This window comes from Globicephala melas, chromosome 1, assembly GCF_963455315.2.
Source record: "Globicephala melas chromosome 1, mGloMel1.2, whole genome shotgun sequence".
In the NCBI taxonomy this organism is placed as follows: domain Eukaryota; kingdom Metazoa; phylum Chordata; class Mammalia; order Artiodactyla; family Delphinidae; genus Globicephala; species Globicephala melas.
The window spans coordinates 162,129,784-162,143,895 of NC_083314.1; the positions used below are offsets into that span (position 1 = coordinate 162,129,784).

Sequence of the window (14,112 nt, forward strand, 5' to 3'; positions counted from 1 at the left end):
AGGAGACCCTCAGGCCAGTTACTTCTCTGATGGGGCCCTGGGCTCCTTATCTGTCAAAAACCAAGGGGTAAGAACAGAGGATTCCCAGACCCCACCCACCACCTAGAGTAGGAGCCAAAGGGTTTCCTTATGGGACAGGAGACAGACCCCGGGGTCTACGGAAAGGAAGGAGGACTGGTGTTTCTATGAGGCACGAGTCTTTCCTCTCTCCAGTCGTCCCCTCAATCCCAGCTTTTCAGCGTAGGCCTCCTTTCGAACCCACTTGTATGATCTCTAGTTCAACCCTTTACAGAAACATTTAACATCTCACCACCCCAGTCACGTAATGTTTCAGACTTCTACTTTCTCACCCTCTATAAACCTATTTGACAGATTTTGGATTTTGCTTTTAAAAAGTAGCCTCCAAGAACAAAATGCTTTTGTAAATGGGACACCCCACCCCCCAAGCTCCATCGGTACAATACTCCCAAACCCTCAAATGTTATTTGAAGCCGAATTGAAGGAGATCTTTGTATACAAATAATTCCTTAGTGATACAGCATTTCAGGACTAGATGGCTTTAAAGGTTGTCCAAAAGATTACATTCCACCGCTTCCCAATGGGTGCTGGGAGGGTCAGATTTTTCTGTCTGTGGCATGTTCCAGTTGTCATAGGGGGAAGACAGGTGGGGAGGAGTGACAGGGCGGGAGCTTTTAATTAAGGAATTCCACCGTTGGCCAGTTGATACTTCCTGTGACAAGTGGACATTTTTTTCCTGACAGGTGCTCTGGCCTACAAAACAAGCATACCCTAGAATCAGCTTAGGAATAATTGTTTTCTCTTAGAAAAGCAGGAAACTCTGCTTTCTAGTTTTAGGTGGTTGGGACTTTTTCTTCCCGTAAAAGTTCACAACAGGCTGTTTAGAGAATGAGCTTTTAGAGAAGGTCCATTTCTCCTCCTCCTCACTTCTCCACAACATAAAACGAACTGAGGGTAAAGGACGCCACCAGCTCAGAGAATCCAGCCTAGTCTCTGAAACCTTTGAGGCCTACAATAACACATTGCTAAAAAGGAAATAAGCAATTACTGGACAAAGGAACACCTACACCTGAGAGGACAAAATGGATATGTGTATGTATAGGTCAAGGGACCCTCGGATTCAGACAAGAATATTAAACAGCTGAGTATTTAGAAAATTTATATTGAGGCTTTCACCTGGACTGTAGGCTACATGTTAAAAACTTACAGGACAGGGCTTCCCTGGTGGCGCAGTGGTTGAGAGTCCGCCTGCCGATGCAGGGGACACGGGTTCGTGCCCTGGTCTGGGAGGGTCCCACATGCCGCGGAGCCGCTGGGCCCGTGAGCCATGGCCGCTGAGCCTGCGCGTCCGGAGCCTGTGCCCCGCAAAGGGAGAGGCCACAAAAGTGAGAGGCCCGCGTACCGCAAAAAAACCCCACAAAACTTACAGGACAGCAGGACAGAGAAGCCTATCCAAGTATGTTGCTACTTAATGTCTCAGCACAAGCTGAGACTGTAAAGCATTGGCTAATACAGGTGACAAGCTCTTACTGCCTTCCTTTTCATCTTTGCTCCTGGGGTGAGTCTAAGAAGCTTCGGTTCACAAAAGTGATCTAACGCTGTCTCCCACATCTACCCACACTTATCCAACCTTCACCCCAGGTTCTAGGAACAATTTCTGGAGAAGTTGGGTTAAGAACAACTATCAATTCTGGTTTCTCACATCCCTTTCAAAGGCAGAATGCCCCAGGTAGCTCAGTTTCTTCCTTATCAGTGCTGGCTCTGGAGAGGCAGAGAGACACGGTGTCAGCCATCAGCCACAGGAAGGAATGCGAGGCAGTGTCTGTGTGATGGGGCTGAGCCATTTTCCCCCTCTGCAAAAACAGCAGCACAGTGATATTTAAGGCTCTCCCTATGTCACGCTCCTGATGTGCACTATATGTAGCTGCTAACCCCAATCAATTTCAACATTTCTTAACTGCTGGAACGCCTTTCTTAACACTGTAATTTACCCTCAAAAGAACAGGGAGCACACACCCTCGCCTCCCCGGTACCACATTCTACTAACTGCCGCCCCTCCCACACCCCACTAACCTACCTGCACAAAGAAGGAAGAAGCCCTCCTTCAGAGCCCGCAATAGACGGCCACGGTACATAAGCCACCGACAAGAACTTTTATTTCTTTGCAATGACATTAAATACAACTGCTACAAGGAGAAATACATGATAAAGAGGAGGCACCAAACTTCACTTTCATAATTGATCCTGACAACAACCAAAGTAAACTGGGGCCTGCATTAGATGCAAAACTAAGGTTATTTCAGGCTCTTTATATACAAGTAAACTATGTAAACAGCACATTCCTACTCTGCATTGTCAAGACCCCCGTGGCGAGAATGTCATCACAGATAAAGAAAGCTAGGTAGGCAGTTAAATGCACACAACGCTTATGTAAATAAAACACGGCAAGAATTCTACATGAAAATTAGACTTAGAGGCCAACACTAAATGTGAGATATGTAGCTTTTAAAAACAGATTAAAACTCCAGATTCTACCCACTACCGTCTTTAAGGCGAACATGCCTGATAATGAGTTTTCTTTGGCTTTGTTTTTCTTCTTAAAGAATACCATGTTAACCGCTAGGGAACAGTTCTCTCCTCCCCCAGTCCAACAGATTTAATTAAGCTGCTAAAGCTTGAAAAACAGAATTATCTGAGCAAAGAGGAAATGTGATTGTCACATTTTCTCGTTAACCCATCACTCATTTGATTTGGCAAAGGCGATGCTCCCATTACACATCAGTCTTAAACCCTCCTGTACCAGGGAGGCAGGAACATGAGTCTTAGACTTTTGCCTAAGCAAAAGGCTGTCCCTTTACTCCTTGGCTATCTGTGGGGAACAAGACAGCTGCAATGCTAATTATTCCAGCAACAATTAATTCTAACTATGCTATAGTTCCAAAGGTGGATGTTTGTCCCACTCCATCATACTAATTTACGGAAACCTGGAGAAGTGACTGATATAGGAAATGCCAACTGAAATAACAGATTTTGACTCTTGCCTTTGAACAGAACTTCTCCTTTGCATTTTGGTCCCAGACTCTAAACCAGATGTCGAAGGAAAAGAGAATCCTTGACTGGATAGAAATAGTTAACACTTAGGGATATCCATCTAAGTTTACTGGTAACTATGACCAAGTTTCTCCCAAATCAGTTTCTAAAGCAGGGTAGGATGTTTAAGATGGGTTACTTGCATACAAAGATGGGGCTGATGGAACAACAAAACCAGACAGAGGCAATGAGCCCAGTATCACAGGCTGTGTGCTATAGCAACTAGGTACAACCGTCACACAGAGTGAACAACAGCACAAATGCCAGACTGCAAAATCTCCCAATAGATGTCTAGAGCTGTCTGTAAAGAGAATAACAAACTACTAAGACATCCATTAAGATAGCTGCATATAGCATTACCCTTAAGATCCGGTAATGCTTTGTGCACAGGCTTAATCAAAACTATTTTAGATTCACTTTAGTAGTTTTGTAAAACTGTACATCAGAGGTTTGACCAAGTAAGGAGATCCTGGATCAAAAGGCACCTCTTATTAACTAATAATGGAGACAAAAGACAGCTTCTCCAAAGTCTCTCCCACAGGATGGAAGCTCACTAACACGTCAACTCATACTTGAACTGGAGTTCAGCAGATGAAACTGAAGACCAACTGACACCTCTCAATAGCACTGCTTTCTGGCCTGTCCTAGAGTCAAGACTCTGGGTGGGTGGCTCTTCAATAAAAAGCACAGTAAGGCTGTTCTTAAGAGGCATATCTATGTCTAACAGGATACAGGAATATGCCAGTAGAGCCCTAAGTTCACTGGGGAAAAAAGAAGGAATATCCTTGAAGAAAGGCAGAGAAGGCAGACAGTCACAAGATCACAAATCAACAGGGGTTGTTAGTCACCAGTCTTCTGTTAGAGTTAAGATGTACAAAATTTGTAAACACTATTGTGCAAAATAAATTTAATGAAGAATGAAAAAAAAAAGCCAAAAAATAAAGGCAGCTAGTAGGTACAAAAAGAAGAAAAGATTTACACTTCTAATTTGTCCTTTCAACTACTTCAGATGTCCTGGATTACCAACTTTAAAATACTGACAGGTATTCGGAGATTCAAATAAAAAAGGTAAGAGGCGTTGTTAAAAGTGACTTGTATCCATTTATAAATCATCAGCAATAATTAACACTGGCTTGCAGCCTGATAAAGAATCTCTTCCTCATAGGAGATTAAAAGATGATTTCTTTTGGGCACCAGAAGTAGACTTCACCTCTGCATAGAGGTGGGTGTTTTGCTTGATCCTGGGTGTTTTGACTTAATGCCGGCTTTCAGGCGGCAGCCACCTTCAATTTAAATTAAAAAATTAAAACTATTATCAACTCAACACTGCTTAAATGCATACACACACATAAACAGGAAGGACCTTATACAAAAAATTTCAAGTCAGCAATGGGCATTTCCAAAAGGTGACGAGTTCTTTAAATTAAAATGTTGTGAAAAATAAATTTCAAAATCTACAAAGCACAAAACAGCAGAAGATGAGACGCTGCTCTGGACAGGACCCTGGATAGGGACCTTCACTGCTGATGGGAGGAGACAAATGAACTATACGGGAAATCTGGTAGACGCTGGAACCGATGGTGGCTTCGCATGTTCTGGTCAACCCACTGAGTCAGACTGTATCTTTGCAGAGACTTTTGTCGGAACCGGGCGTAGTTTCTATCAGCAGAGAGGGAAAATAAAAAGAGGACAGATGAGGGTTTCAGCTGGAATGGTTATTTGTATACAAAAAAGGCCAAGAAAACTATTTAAAGAATACTGTTACTTTTGGAAATTGGATATTCATTTTATATTTCGATTCTCATAATTTTAGAAATTTTATATTATTTTCCTTATATGAAAGTCACACTATAAGTTCTATTTCCTTCCAATTTCCAAAGCCACCTAATTCCCATACAGGTATTATGGTGATATGGTCCATATACATGAATGTTCTAAGAAAACCCAATGTATAATGTATAATAATGTTTAAGCAGGAAAAACCCATTTTCTCCCTCTGGAAACATTTAGAACAGGATCTATATTTTATTGCTTGCATCAGACCTGTACCTCCAACAGGACTTCACTGTCTGACACAGCTCAAGGTTGCTCAGGACACAGCAGTTAAAATTAGAATAAAATTCCCAGAGAAGGTAAGCATCACGTGAGAATCACACTGCAAGTTTAGAAACTGAACAGACTCAAAGTTTCTTGAGAGCCTCCTTTAGTTGTGTACTGGGCTGGGGTTCTGAGCAGGACCCTCTGAGATAATTTCACCCCATTCTCAACTCCAGCTTGTCCTAATAACCACCTGGGAAGCTTTAATGTAAAGATATAGATTCTTGGCCCCTCTCTCCACCCTTAGACTTAATAACTTAGAATCCCTTGAGTCAAGCCCTGGACATCTGTATTTTTAGACATCTCCATAGGTGATTATGGGGAATAGCCCAGGTTGAAAATAATTTTAACAGTACTTGGTATTTATCTAGCCCTATATGCAAATACTTGCTGAATTCTTTAAACATCTCACACCATTTAATCCTAATGACAATCCTACCAGAAAAGTACTCTCATTAACTCCTTATACAGGATAGGAAACTAAGCCTCAGGTAAAATAACTTCCCCAAGGTCGTAGAGTGGAGTAAGTAGAAGAGCCTGGATTTGAATTCACATCTGACTGCAGAATTTAATAACTATTACACAACACTGCCTTTCCGAGTACTGCTGTCATTTTGGCAACTATAAAGAAAACACTAAGTTTAAAGGCCCTGATGTGGGAGTACGTCTGACATACTTGAAAAATAGCAAGGAGAGACTTCCCTGGTGGCGCAGTGGTTAAGAATCCACCTGCCAATGCAGGGGACACCGGTTCGATCCCTGGTCCAGGAAGATCCCACATGCTGCAGAGCAACTAAGCCTGTGCACCACAACTATTGAGCCTGCGCTCTAGAGCCCGTGAGCCACAACTACTGAAGCCCGTGCGCCTAGAGCCTGTGCACCATGACAAGAGAAGCCACCGCAATGAGAAGCCCAAGCACCGCAATGAAGAGTAGCCCCCGCTCGCTGCAACTAGAGAAAGCCCGCGCACAGCAACGAAGACCCAATGCAGCCCAAAATAAATAAATAAATAAACTAAACAGTATGAAAAACAGAAATAGCAAGGAATCCAGTGTGACTAGAGCAGAGTGAGCAAAGTGAATAGTAGAGGAGATGAGGGTGGTGAGCTAACCAAGTCAGCCTAGACCAAAACATATAGGCACTTGTGATCATGGAGATGGGAAGCCACTGGAAAACTCTGTGCAAAGAAGAGAGAATCTGACTTATGCTTTAAAAGAATTTCTCTGGCTGCTTGAGTTGAGAACAGTAGACAGGCAAGGGCAGAAGTAGGGAGACCATTTAGGAGACTTGCAACAATCCAAGTGAAAATGATTGAGAAATGATCAGGTTTTGGATATATTATACGTAGAGCTTATAGAATTTGCTAATGCACTGCCTATGGAATAAGAGAGAAAGGAATCACAGATGACTCCAAGGTCTCTGAATAATTGGATCAAGTAACTGAATAAATCTGTAAAACCACACTACATCAAGAAACCAGAAGATTTCAGGACTAGAAAGGCTCTTTGACATCAATTAGTCCAATATCTTAATTTTACTGTTGTGAGGACCAGAGAAATGAAGTGATTTGATCAAAATCACATAGCTAGTTAAAAAGTGCAAAGCCAGTATTAGATCCCAGGTTTCCTGAATTTCAGTCCAATTCTTATTCTATTATACTATATCACTTCTTTTTCTACCTCTGGAATTAAACAATAATTACAGCCCTACCAAAGCCCTACCACATTTCTCCTGTAGCAAAATTCTACCCTTTTCTTCCTTCTTCTAAACACCCACTCACCGCCTGGTGAGGTCCGAAGGATGCTGCCATTTTGGGTTCTGCATGTGATGAACTTGACCCATCAAGGCACACAGCTCCCCCAAGGTACCTGTGATACAGAGAGATCAGTGGTTAGGAAGCAGCTCAGTGAACTACCGTGTCAGCCTAGGTCAAAACATGTACTTTCAGGGAAGGAGAAAACAGGCACTGGTCCTAATACTATCTATTTATGATTATCACAAGCAGTCAGCACAGAAACTATAAGCCAGAGAAGAGAGCTTGCTCTTGGATGATATGATGATGAAGAAGCAGCAATAATGACAGCCACCATTCATTCATTCAACATTAATTTATTAGCTCCTATAATGTGTGAGAAACTTTACTGGGTCCTAGAATATGGTACAGACAAGACACTGGACCTGCCCAATGAAGTTTATACAGAAGACGGGCAAAAACTTTGCAAAACTGGGCAAAAACCAGTTTCCAAAAACTTTGATATGTAGTGACAGGAGAAATACATGCTGCTATGAGTACAGAGACTGGGGAGTGGGGGTTAGAGAAAGTCCCCTCCAGGGGAAGTAAATTATAAGCAGGGATCTAAAGGATGTATAGACGTTAGTGGGAGGGGTGGGAGGTAGGGATATCCAGTAGAAATAGCTAATATAAAGGCCCAGAGACACAAGACAGCAAAATACATTCAAGAAACAAGAGAAGTTGAGAATAGAAGGCGGGTAGGGGCTTTTTGCTTAGCAAGAAAAATAACTGGAGGCAATTTCTCAAACACCTGGGAGCCAGGCAAGGTGCTAGGCACTATACATGTTATCTTACTAATTCTGAAAAAAATATCTTGTAGGGAGATAGATTTTTTTTTTTTTTTTTTTTTTGCGGTACACGGGCCTCTCACTGTTGTGGCCTCTCCCGCTGCGGAGCACAGGCTCCGGACGCGCAGGCTCAGCGGCCATGGCTCATGGGCCCAGCCGCTCCGCGGCATGTGGGATCTTCCCAGACCAGGGCACGAACCCGTGTCCCCTGCATCGGCAGGCAGACTCTCAACCACTGCGCCACCAGGGAAGCCCGGGAGATAGATTTTTATTAAAATCATTTTAGAGATGGGAAACTATGGCTCAGGGAGGTGAACTTGCCTTAAATGATTATTAAACTGGACTAAAAACTGGCTCTTTTTAGATTCCATGCTTTTGCCACTATTTGATAATGCTTATTTTGCACTTAAGGGCTGAGAATTCGGCTGAAGCTCACAAAGCCAAAAATTATGGTTAGAGAGAATAATTCCCCTAGACCAGTGGCTCTCAAATTTTAACATGCATCATAATCAGCTGCAAATATAAAACAGGTTGCTGGGCCCCAACCCCAGTTTCTGATTCTGTAGGTCTGGAGTGGGACATGGGAATTTGCTTTTGTAACAAACGCCCAAGTGATGCTACTGCTGCTGCTGGTCTGGGAACCACATTTTGAAAACCTCTGCCCTAGACAGTGGAGACCCTTCTTTCAGCTGGTTTACATACTTCTCATTATCGTATCTACCCTGCTCTCAGGAACCAAGAGCTGTCAAACTAGGCGACAGACCATCTTTTCATGTTCTGGTAGAAGATATTTACTTAACTTTTAGGACCAGTATAATTTATTTGAAGCCTCAAGAAGCCCAACTCTGTAGAAAAAGTATATACTTTGGAGTTTAGGCAGACTTGAGTTAAAATTCCAATCCAGCCACTAACTAGCTCTGTAACCCTGGGTAAATCATTCCTCTTATCTATGAAATGTGGACAATAATAATATTTTGCTTGAACTTAAATATTAGGGATATAGTACATAAAAGACCTAGCATATCTTCTGGCACTCAGGCAGTGTGCAGTAAGTGGTAGCTATTATTATTATGGTGTTACAGCCTCGGGACTATGTTAGTTTGCAAAGACTCTTCAAAGCCTGTGACAATCAATCACCTATTTATAAGGAAAAAATGCTTATTAAGTGGATCAGTCTACATATAAACTATGACATGCTTTATAACACTCAGCAGAAATTCTCTAACCATAATGAGATGATACTTTTCAGCAAAAATTTATAGATTCATTACATTAAATGTTTCTATGCAGTTAAAATAAAAAAGCACAACCAAGGGTAAAAGAAGACAACTGACAAAATGAAAAATGTACCTGAAACGTATTTGCAAGGGTTTACTGTCCTTATTCTGCAAAGATAAGTCTCCTCATCAAACAAAACAAAAGAGGTCAAGGACATGAATAGGTAATTCTCAAAACTAATACAAGTAATCAATAAACGTAATGAAAAGATGCTCAATCTCACTAATATGGAAATAAAACATATTATCTCACTTCTTGAAAAGGAAATACAAATCAGAAATGGGTTTTCCTGGGCTTCCCTGGTGGTGCAGTAGTTGAAAGTCCGCCTGCCGATGCAGGGGACACGGGTTCGTGCCTTGGTGCGGGAAGATCCCACATGCCGCGGAGCGGCTGGGCCCGTGAGCCATGGCCGCTGAGCCTGCGCGTCCGGAGCCTGTGCTCCGCAGCGGGAGAGGCCACAACAGTGAGAGGCCCGCGTACCACCAAAAAAAAAAAAAAAAAAAGAAAGAAATGAGTTTTCCCTTTAAGAGAGAAGTAGCTTTTGATTAGAAAATCCCTTGCCTGTTTGATTTGTTAAGCTAAAATCAAAGGTCTCTACTCAAATTGCTTTTCCTTTACCATACTTTCATATCACTAGCATCCCCCTCCCTCTAGCCCCCACAAAAAGGACATTTCAATGGTGAGAAATCAGCTTTCCAAGAATTTCAAGATACATTTTTCTTGCCAAAGCATCACCAAAGGAGGGCTGGCAAGATATGGAAAGTCTGGTGTCCAGTCTCAAATGGGACAAGATTATCTGTAGACCATGTCCTTTAGCTTACTCATCTCTTACCACGTAGACTCTATAAAACTGTCCTGACGATGGAGACTAAAGATATACCTATAAACCTCCTACAAAGAAACCTATTCACTTTAAACTAAAAGAAGAAAAAGACTGATCAATTAGGCCCAATGAGGCTTCAAGTATTCAACTGCTAGGCGTCATAATCTAGCAGCAGCAACTTACATACAGCATTTACCATGTATCAGGCAGTATCCTATGTGCTTTACATATATTAACATATTTATTCCTTACAATAATCCTATGAGGTATTTCCCCCAATTTACAGATGAAGAGGCACAGAGAAGTAATTGGTCCAAGGTTACACAGCTAGTGACAGAGTCCAAATTCCAATAACAGAATACCATCATAGGGTTGAGTTTCCTGAAAAATTTTCTAGGACTGACATTTCACTGTGGGGATTAGAAAGCAAGAATCACATTGCAATATGTCTTGTATATCCAGTTGGTACCTCAGCACAGCGCTGAGTAAACAAAGGCTCAATAACTATTGTCTCGGCTTATGTACCAAGAAATGTTAGTTTTCATTAGCACTAAGAACTTAACTGATGTACCAGGGTAACCTTTATTATTAATAAGGGTTAATGATCTAGAGATAATGGGAGCTAATATTTATCAAGCATTTATTATGTGCCAGGCACTTTGCTAACTGCTTTCCATGTATCTTATCACTTAATCCTAACAACCACATGAGGCAAATACCATTATCTCCATTTTATTCATGAATAAACTGAAGCTTAGAAAAGATACTCATCTATCATCTAGTAAATGGGAAAGCCAGGATTCAAACCCATGTGGGGCTATTAATCCAAAAACCTTATTTCAGCTCATAGCTTCAATCTCTTCTTCCTCCAAATTTAGAGATGCTAACAAGAATAGAAACATTTAAATTTTCTCCTTTCATAGTTTCCAACAGATGGGCTTTCTTGGACCAACAATCAGTACGATGGGTTTATTTTAAGTTGTGGCTAAAAGGTGGTGAAGACTGTCCTTTGTTTTGTGGCTAAGAATGAAATTCATCTAAGAATGAAATTAGGAGGAAAAAACCTCAACATTTCAGAGATGAGATCAGCGGTTCACCGAAACAATCTATAAATATGCAGCTGTTATAAAGGAGGAGTAATAATAATGCTGAATGCTTGCTATGCCAATGGCCCTTCTGACAGGTCTTATACATCACCATACTTTGTACCACATGACCAAGAACAGAGACTCTCTCTGCTGGCTAATGACCTAAGATCTGGCCTGGCACCAACAGGTCATTAAGTGAATCAATCAGATACTCTCCCTTGGAATGTGAATGTGAGCTTTAATAATGAGAACAAGAGAGAGAACAGCACACAGAGGTAGGGCTCTAGGAGAGGACAGACACTTGAGATAGCTAATAGAGAGCAGCAGAAGCACTAGTCATAGAGATAGATAAGATTAGAAGTACCAGAATCACTAACTCAGCAGGGAAAACCTATTGAAAAGGAAACAAAGGCATCCATTTCTGAAGGGGCCTGGCTCTATGGTTGATTCTTTTTATTATGAGGCCAAGCTATGTAGCTGAGCCTCTAATCTTCATCTTTTCCTGTAAATCCTTAAACTCAGTTACTTAAAGGCAATCACAATGTCTTTATTCAATGCAATCAAAAAACTACCTAATACAGGGGAGGGAATGAAGAGGGAAGGAAAGAAAAAAAAATGTGCTACAGGGGTATAGGCTATTGCTTTTACAAAAAGATTAATAGAATAGGAATAGGGAATTCCCTGGCTGCCCAGTGGTTAGGTCTCCATGCTCTCACTGCTGATGGGCCGGGTTCAATATCTGGTCGGGGAACTAAGATCCCACATCCCACAAGTCGCATAGTGTGGTCAAAAAAAAAGGAAAAAAAGATTAAGTAGAAAGCCAGAATGCAAACATCCAGGCCAACAAAAGTGTGATGATCTAGTACAAATCTTGACTGATTTTTTCCATGCATACGAGGCAAAAAACAAAAGAAAGAAACAGGAATTATTATATAACTCATTTCTGCAGTGTTGTATTGTACAGGGGATATTGAACAATGTATGAATGTTCTCAACAGTAATGGCAAATGTAGAAACAGAATTTACATAATCACTGCTGCTTATGGTCTTCAGTAAAAATCAAAGCAGACTTCCACTTCTAATCATAATGAATGGGCATACCTCCACTGTAAGCAACTAGAGACTGGGCAAAATGTATGAAACAACTATATTCAGACTGCTCAGAACTGTAATCCCTAAGGGAAAGGAAACAATTGAGGTGAGACTCAAAACTTCTTATGAGTCTATGAGTTTATAATTTTTCAAAATAAAAAGTTTTTTTTTAATGAAGGCAAAACAAATATAAAATAAGTAAACAAAAGCAGAGAGGTTTCACAACAGCAGACCTGCACTATAAGACAGTAAAAGGAGTTCATCAGGAAAAAAGAAAATATGAGATGGAAAGGAATCAAGAGCACTGGAAATGGTAAATATGTGAGTAAATACAAAAGCCCTTTTCTCATTTAAAAAGTGTCTTTAAAAGATAACTGTTTAAAGTAAAAGCAATAATCAGGGACTGCCCTGGTGTTCCAGTGGGTAAGGTTCCGTGCCCCCAATGCAGGGGGCCCGGGTTCGATCCCTGGTCAGGGAACTAGATCCCACGTGTATGCCGCAACTAAGAGTCTACATGCTGCAACTAAGAGTCTGCATGCCACAGTGAAGATCCCACGTGCCACAACTAAGACCTGGAGCAGCCAAAATCAATAAATAAATATTTTAAGAAAACAAAAAAATAAAGTAAAAGCAATAATGTATTGAAGAGTTTATAATATATGTATAAAAACAGTAACAAAAAATGGAGATTTGTAAGGGTACTATTGTTAGGGCCTTACAGTATATGTTAAGTGGTATATTATTTGAAGGTAGACTGATTAAAGTTAAAGATCTGTATTGTAAACTATAGAGCAACAGTTCTCAAAGTATGTCCCAGGATCTGTGGGAGTCCTCAACACCCTTCTGAGGCTTCACAAGATCAAAATTATTTTCATAACAGCACTAAGATGTTATTTGTTTTTACTACTTGCAATCTCTCAAAAGTGTACTGGGGAGTTTTCAAGAGGCTACACAACATGATATGGAATGCAGATTCACATATGAGAATCTGGTAGTTTTCTATTAAGCTAGATGTTAAAAAAAATCTGCAAAAATGTAAATCAATGCATTCTTCTCCCTAAACTTTTGGTTTTGTTTTGAAAATTATAGTTATTTTTAATAAAAACATTGTTAACATGCAATGAATTATCTTAAAATATATTAATAAATATTTTAACAATTTACCAGTTATAACTTTTAATATGGTTGCATATAGATAGATACAATGCAAACAAACAAAAACATTTTGGGGTCCTCAATTTTTAAGAGTATGAATGATCTGGAAGAGTGTAAACAAGTCCTGAGACCAGAAACTGTGAGAACTACTACCCTAGAACAACCACTGAAAATAAAACAAAGAGGTATAGGTAATAAGTCAAGCATGGAGATAAAACAGAATACTAAAAAAATACTCAAAAAAAAAAAAAACCAGGAAAAGATGAAAGAAGAAACAACGAACATATAGACAAATAGAAAACAAGTAGTAAGATGGTAGATTTAAATCCAACCGATAATTACATTAAATGTGACTGGACTAACACTTGAATTAAAAGACAGATTGTGAGACCAGGGGGAAACAAGACTCAACTATATGCTGTCTACAAGACATCCACTTTAAACATATAGATAGTTTAAAAGTAAAAGGATGAAAAAAACATATCATGCAAACACTAGTCAAAAGAAAGCTTGAATGGCTATTTAAATCAGACAAATTAAACTGTAAAACAAGGAATATTACTAAGAGTAAAAAGAGACAGTTCATAATGATAAAGGGGTCAATTCTTCACGAGGACATAGTATTGCTAAATGTATATGCATCTAATGGCAGCGTTTCAAAATACATGAGGCAAAAATGACAGAACTGAAAGGAGGAACAAAAACATCCACAACTAGGGTTGAAGATATGAACTCTTCTTTTAATGAGAAAATCTGTAAAGATATAGAATGGATAACTACCATCAACCAACAAAACCTTATTGAAATTTATAGAACACTCTATACCAACATCAGAATATACATTTTCAAGTACACATGGACCATTCACCAAGATAGACCATATGCTGGCCT

At 40.3% G+C, this 14,112-nt stretch overlaps 1 protein-coding gene across 4 annotated transcripts in view; it reads right to left on the reverse strand.

The window, feature by feature from the left end:
- Positions 1–2,157: 2,157 nt before the first annotated feature.
- The window catches only part of S100PBP (S100P binding protein), a 31,794-nt gene continuing 19,839 nt past the window's right edge, over positions 2,158–14,112 (reverse strand). For all 4 annotated transcript variants that reach the window (XM_030870762.2, XM_030870753.2, XM_060308381.1 and 1 more), the window contains 2 exons: positions 6,986–7,073; positions 2,158–4,767 (listed from right to left, as the gene is read on the reverse strand). In XM_030870762.2, the coding sequence (XP_030726622.1) occupies positions 4,626–4,767; positions 6,986–7,073 (230 nt within the window). In that variant the 3' untranslated portion in view covers positions 2,158–4,625. The remainder of the gene's footprint in view (positions 4,768–6,985; positions 7,074–14,112) is intronic.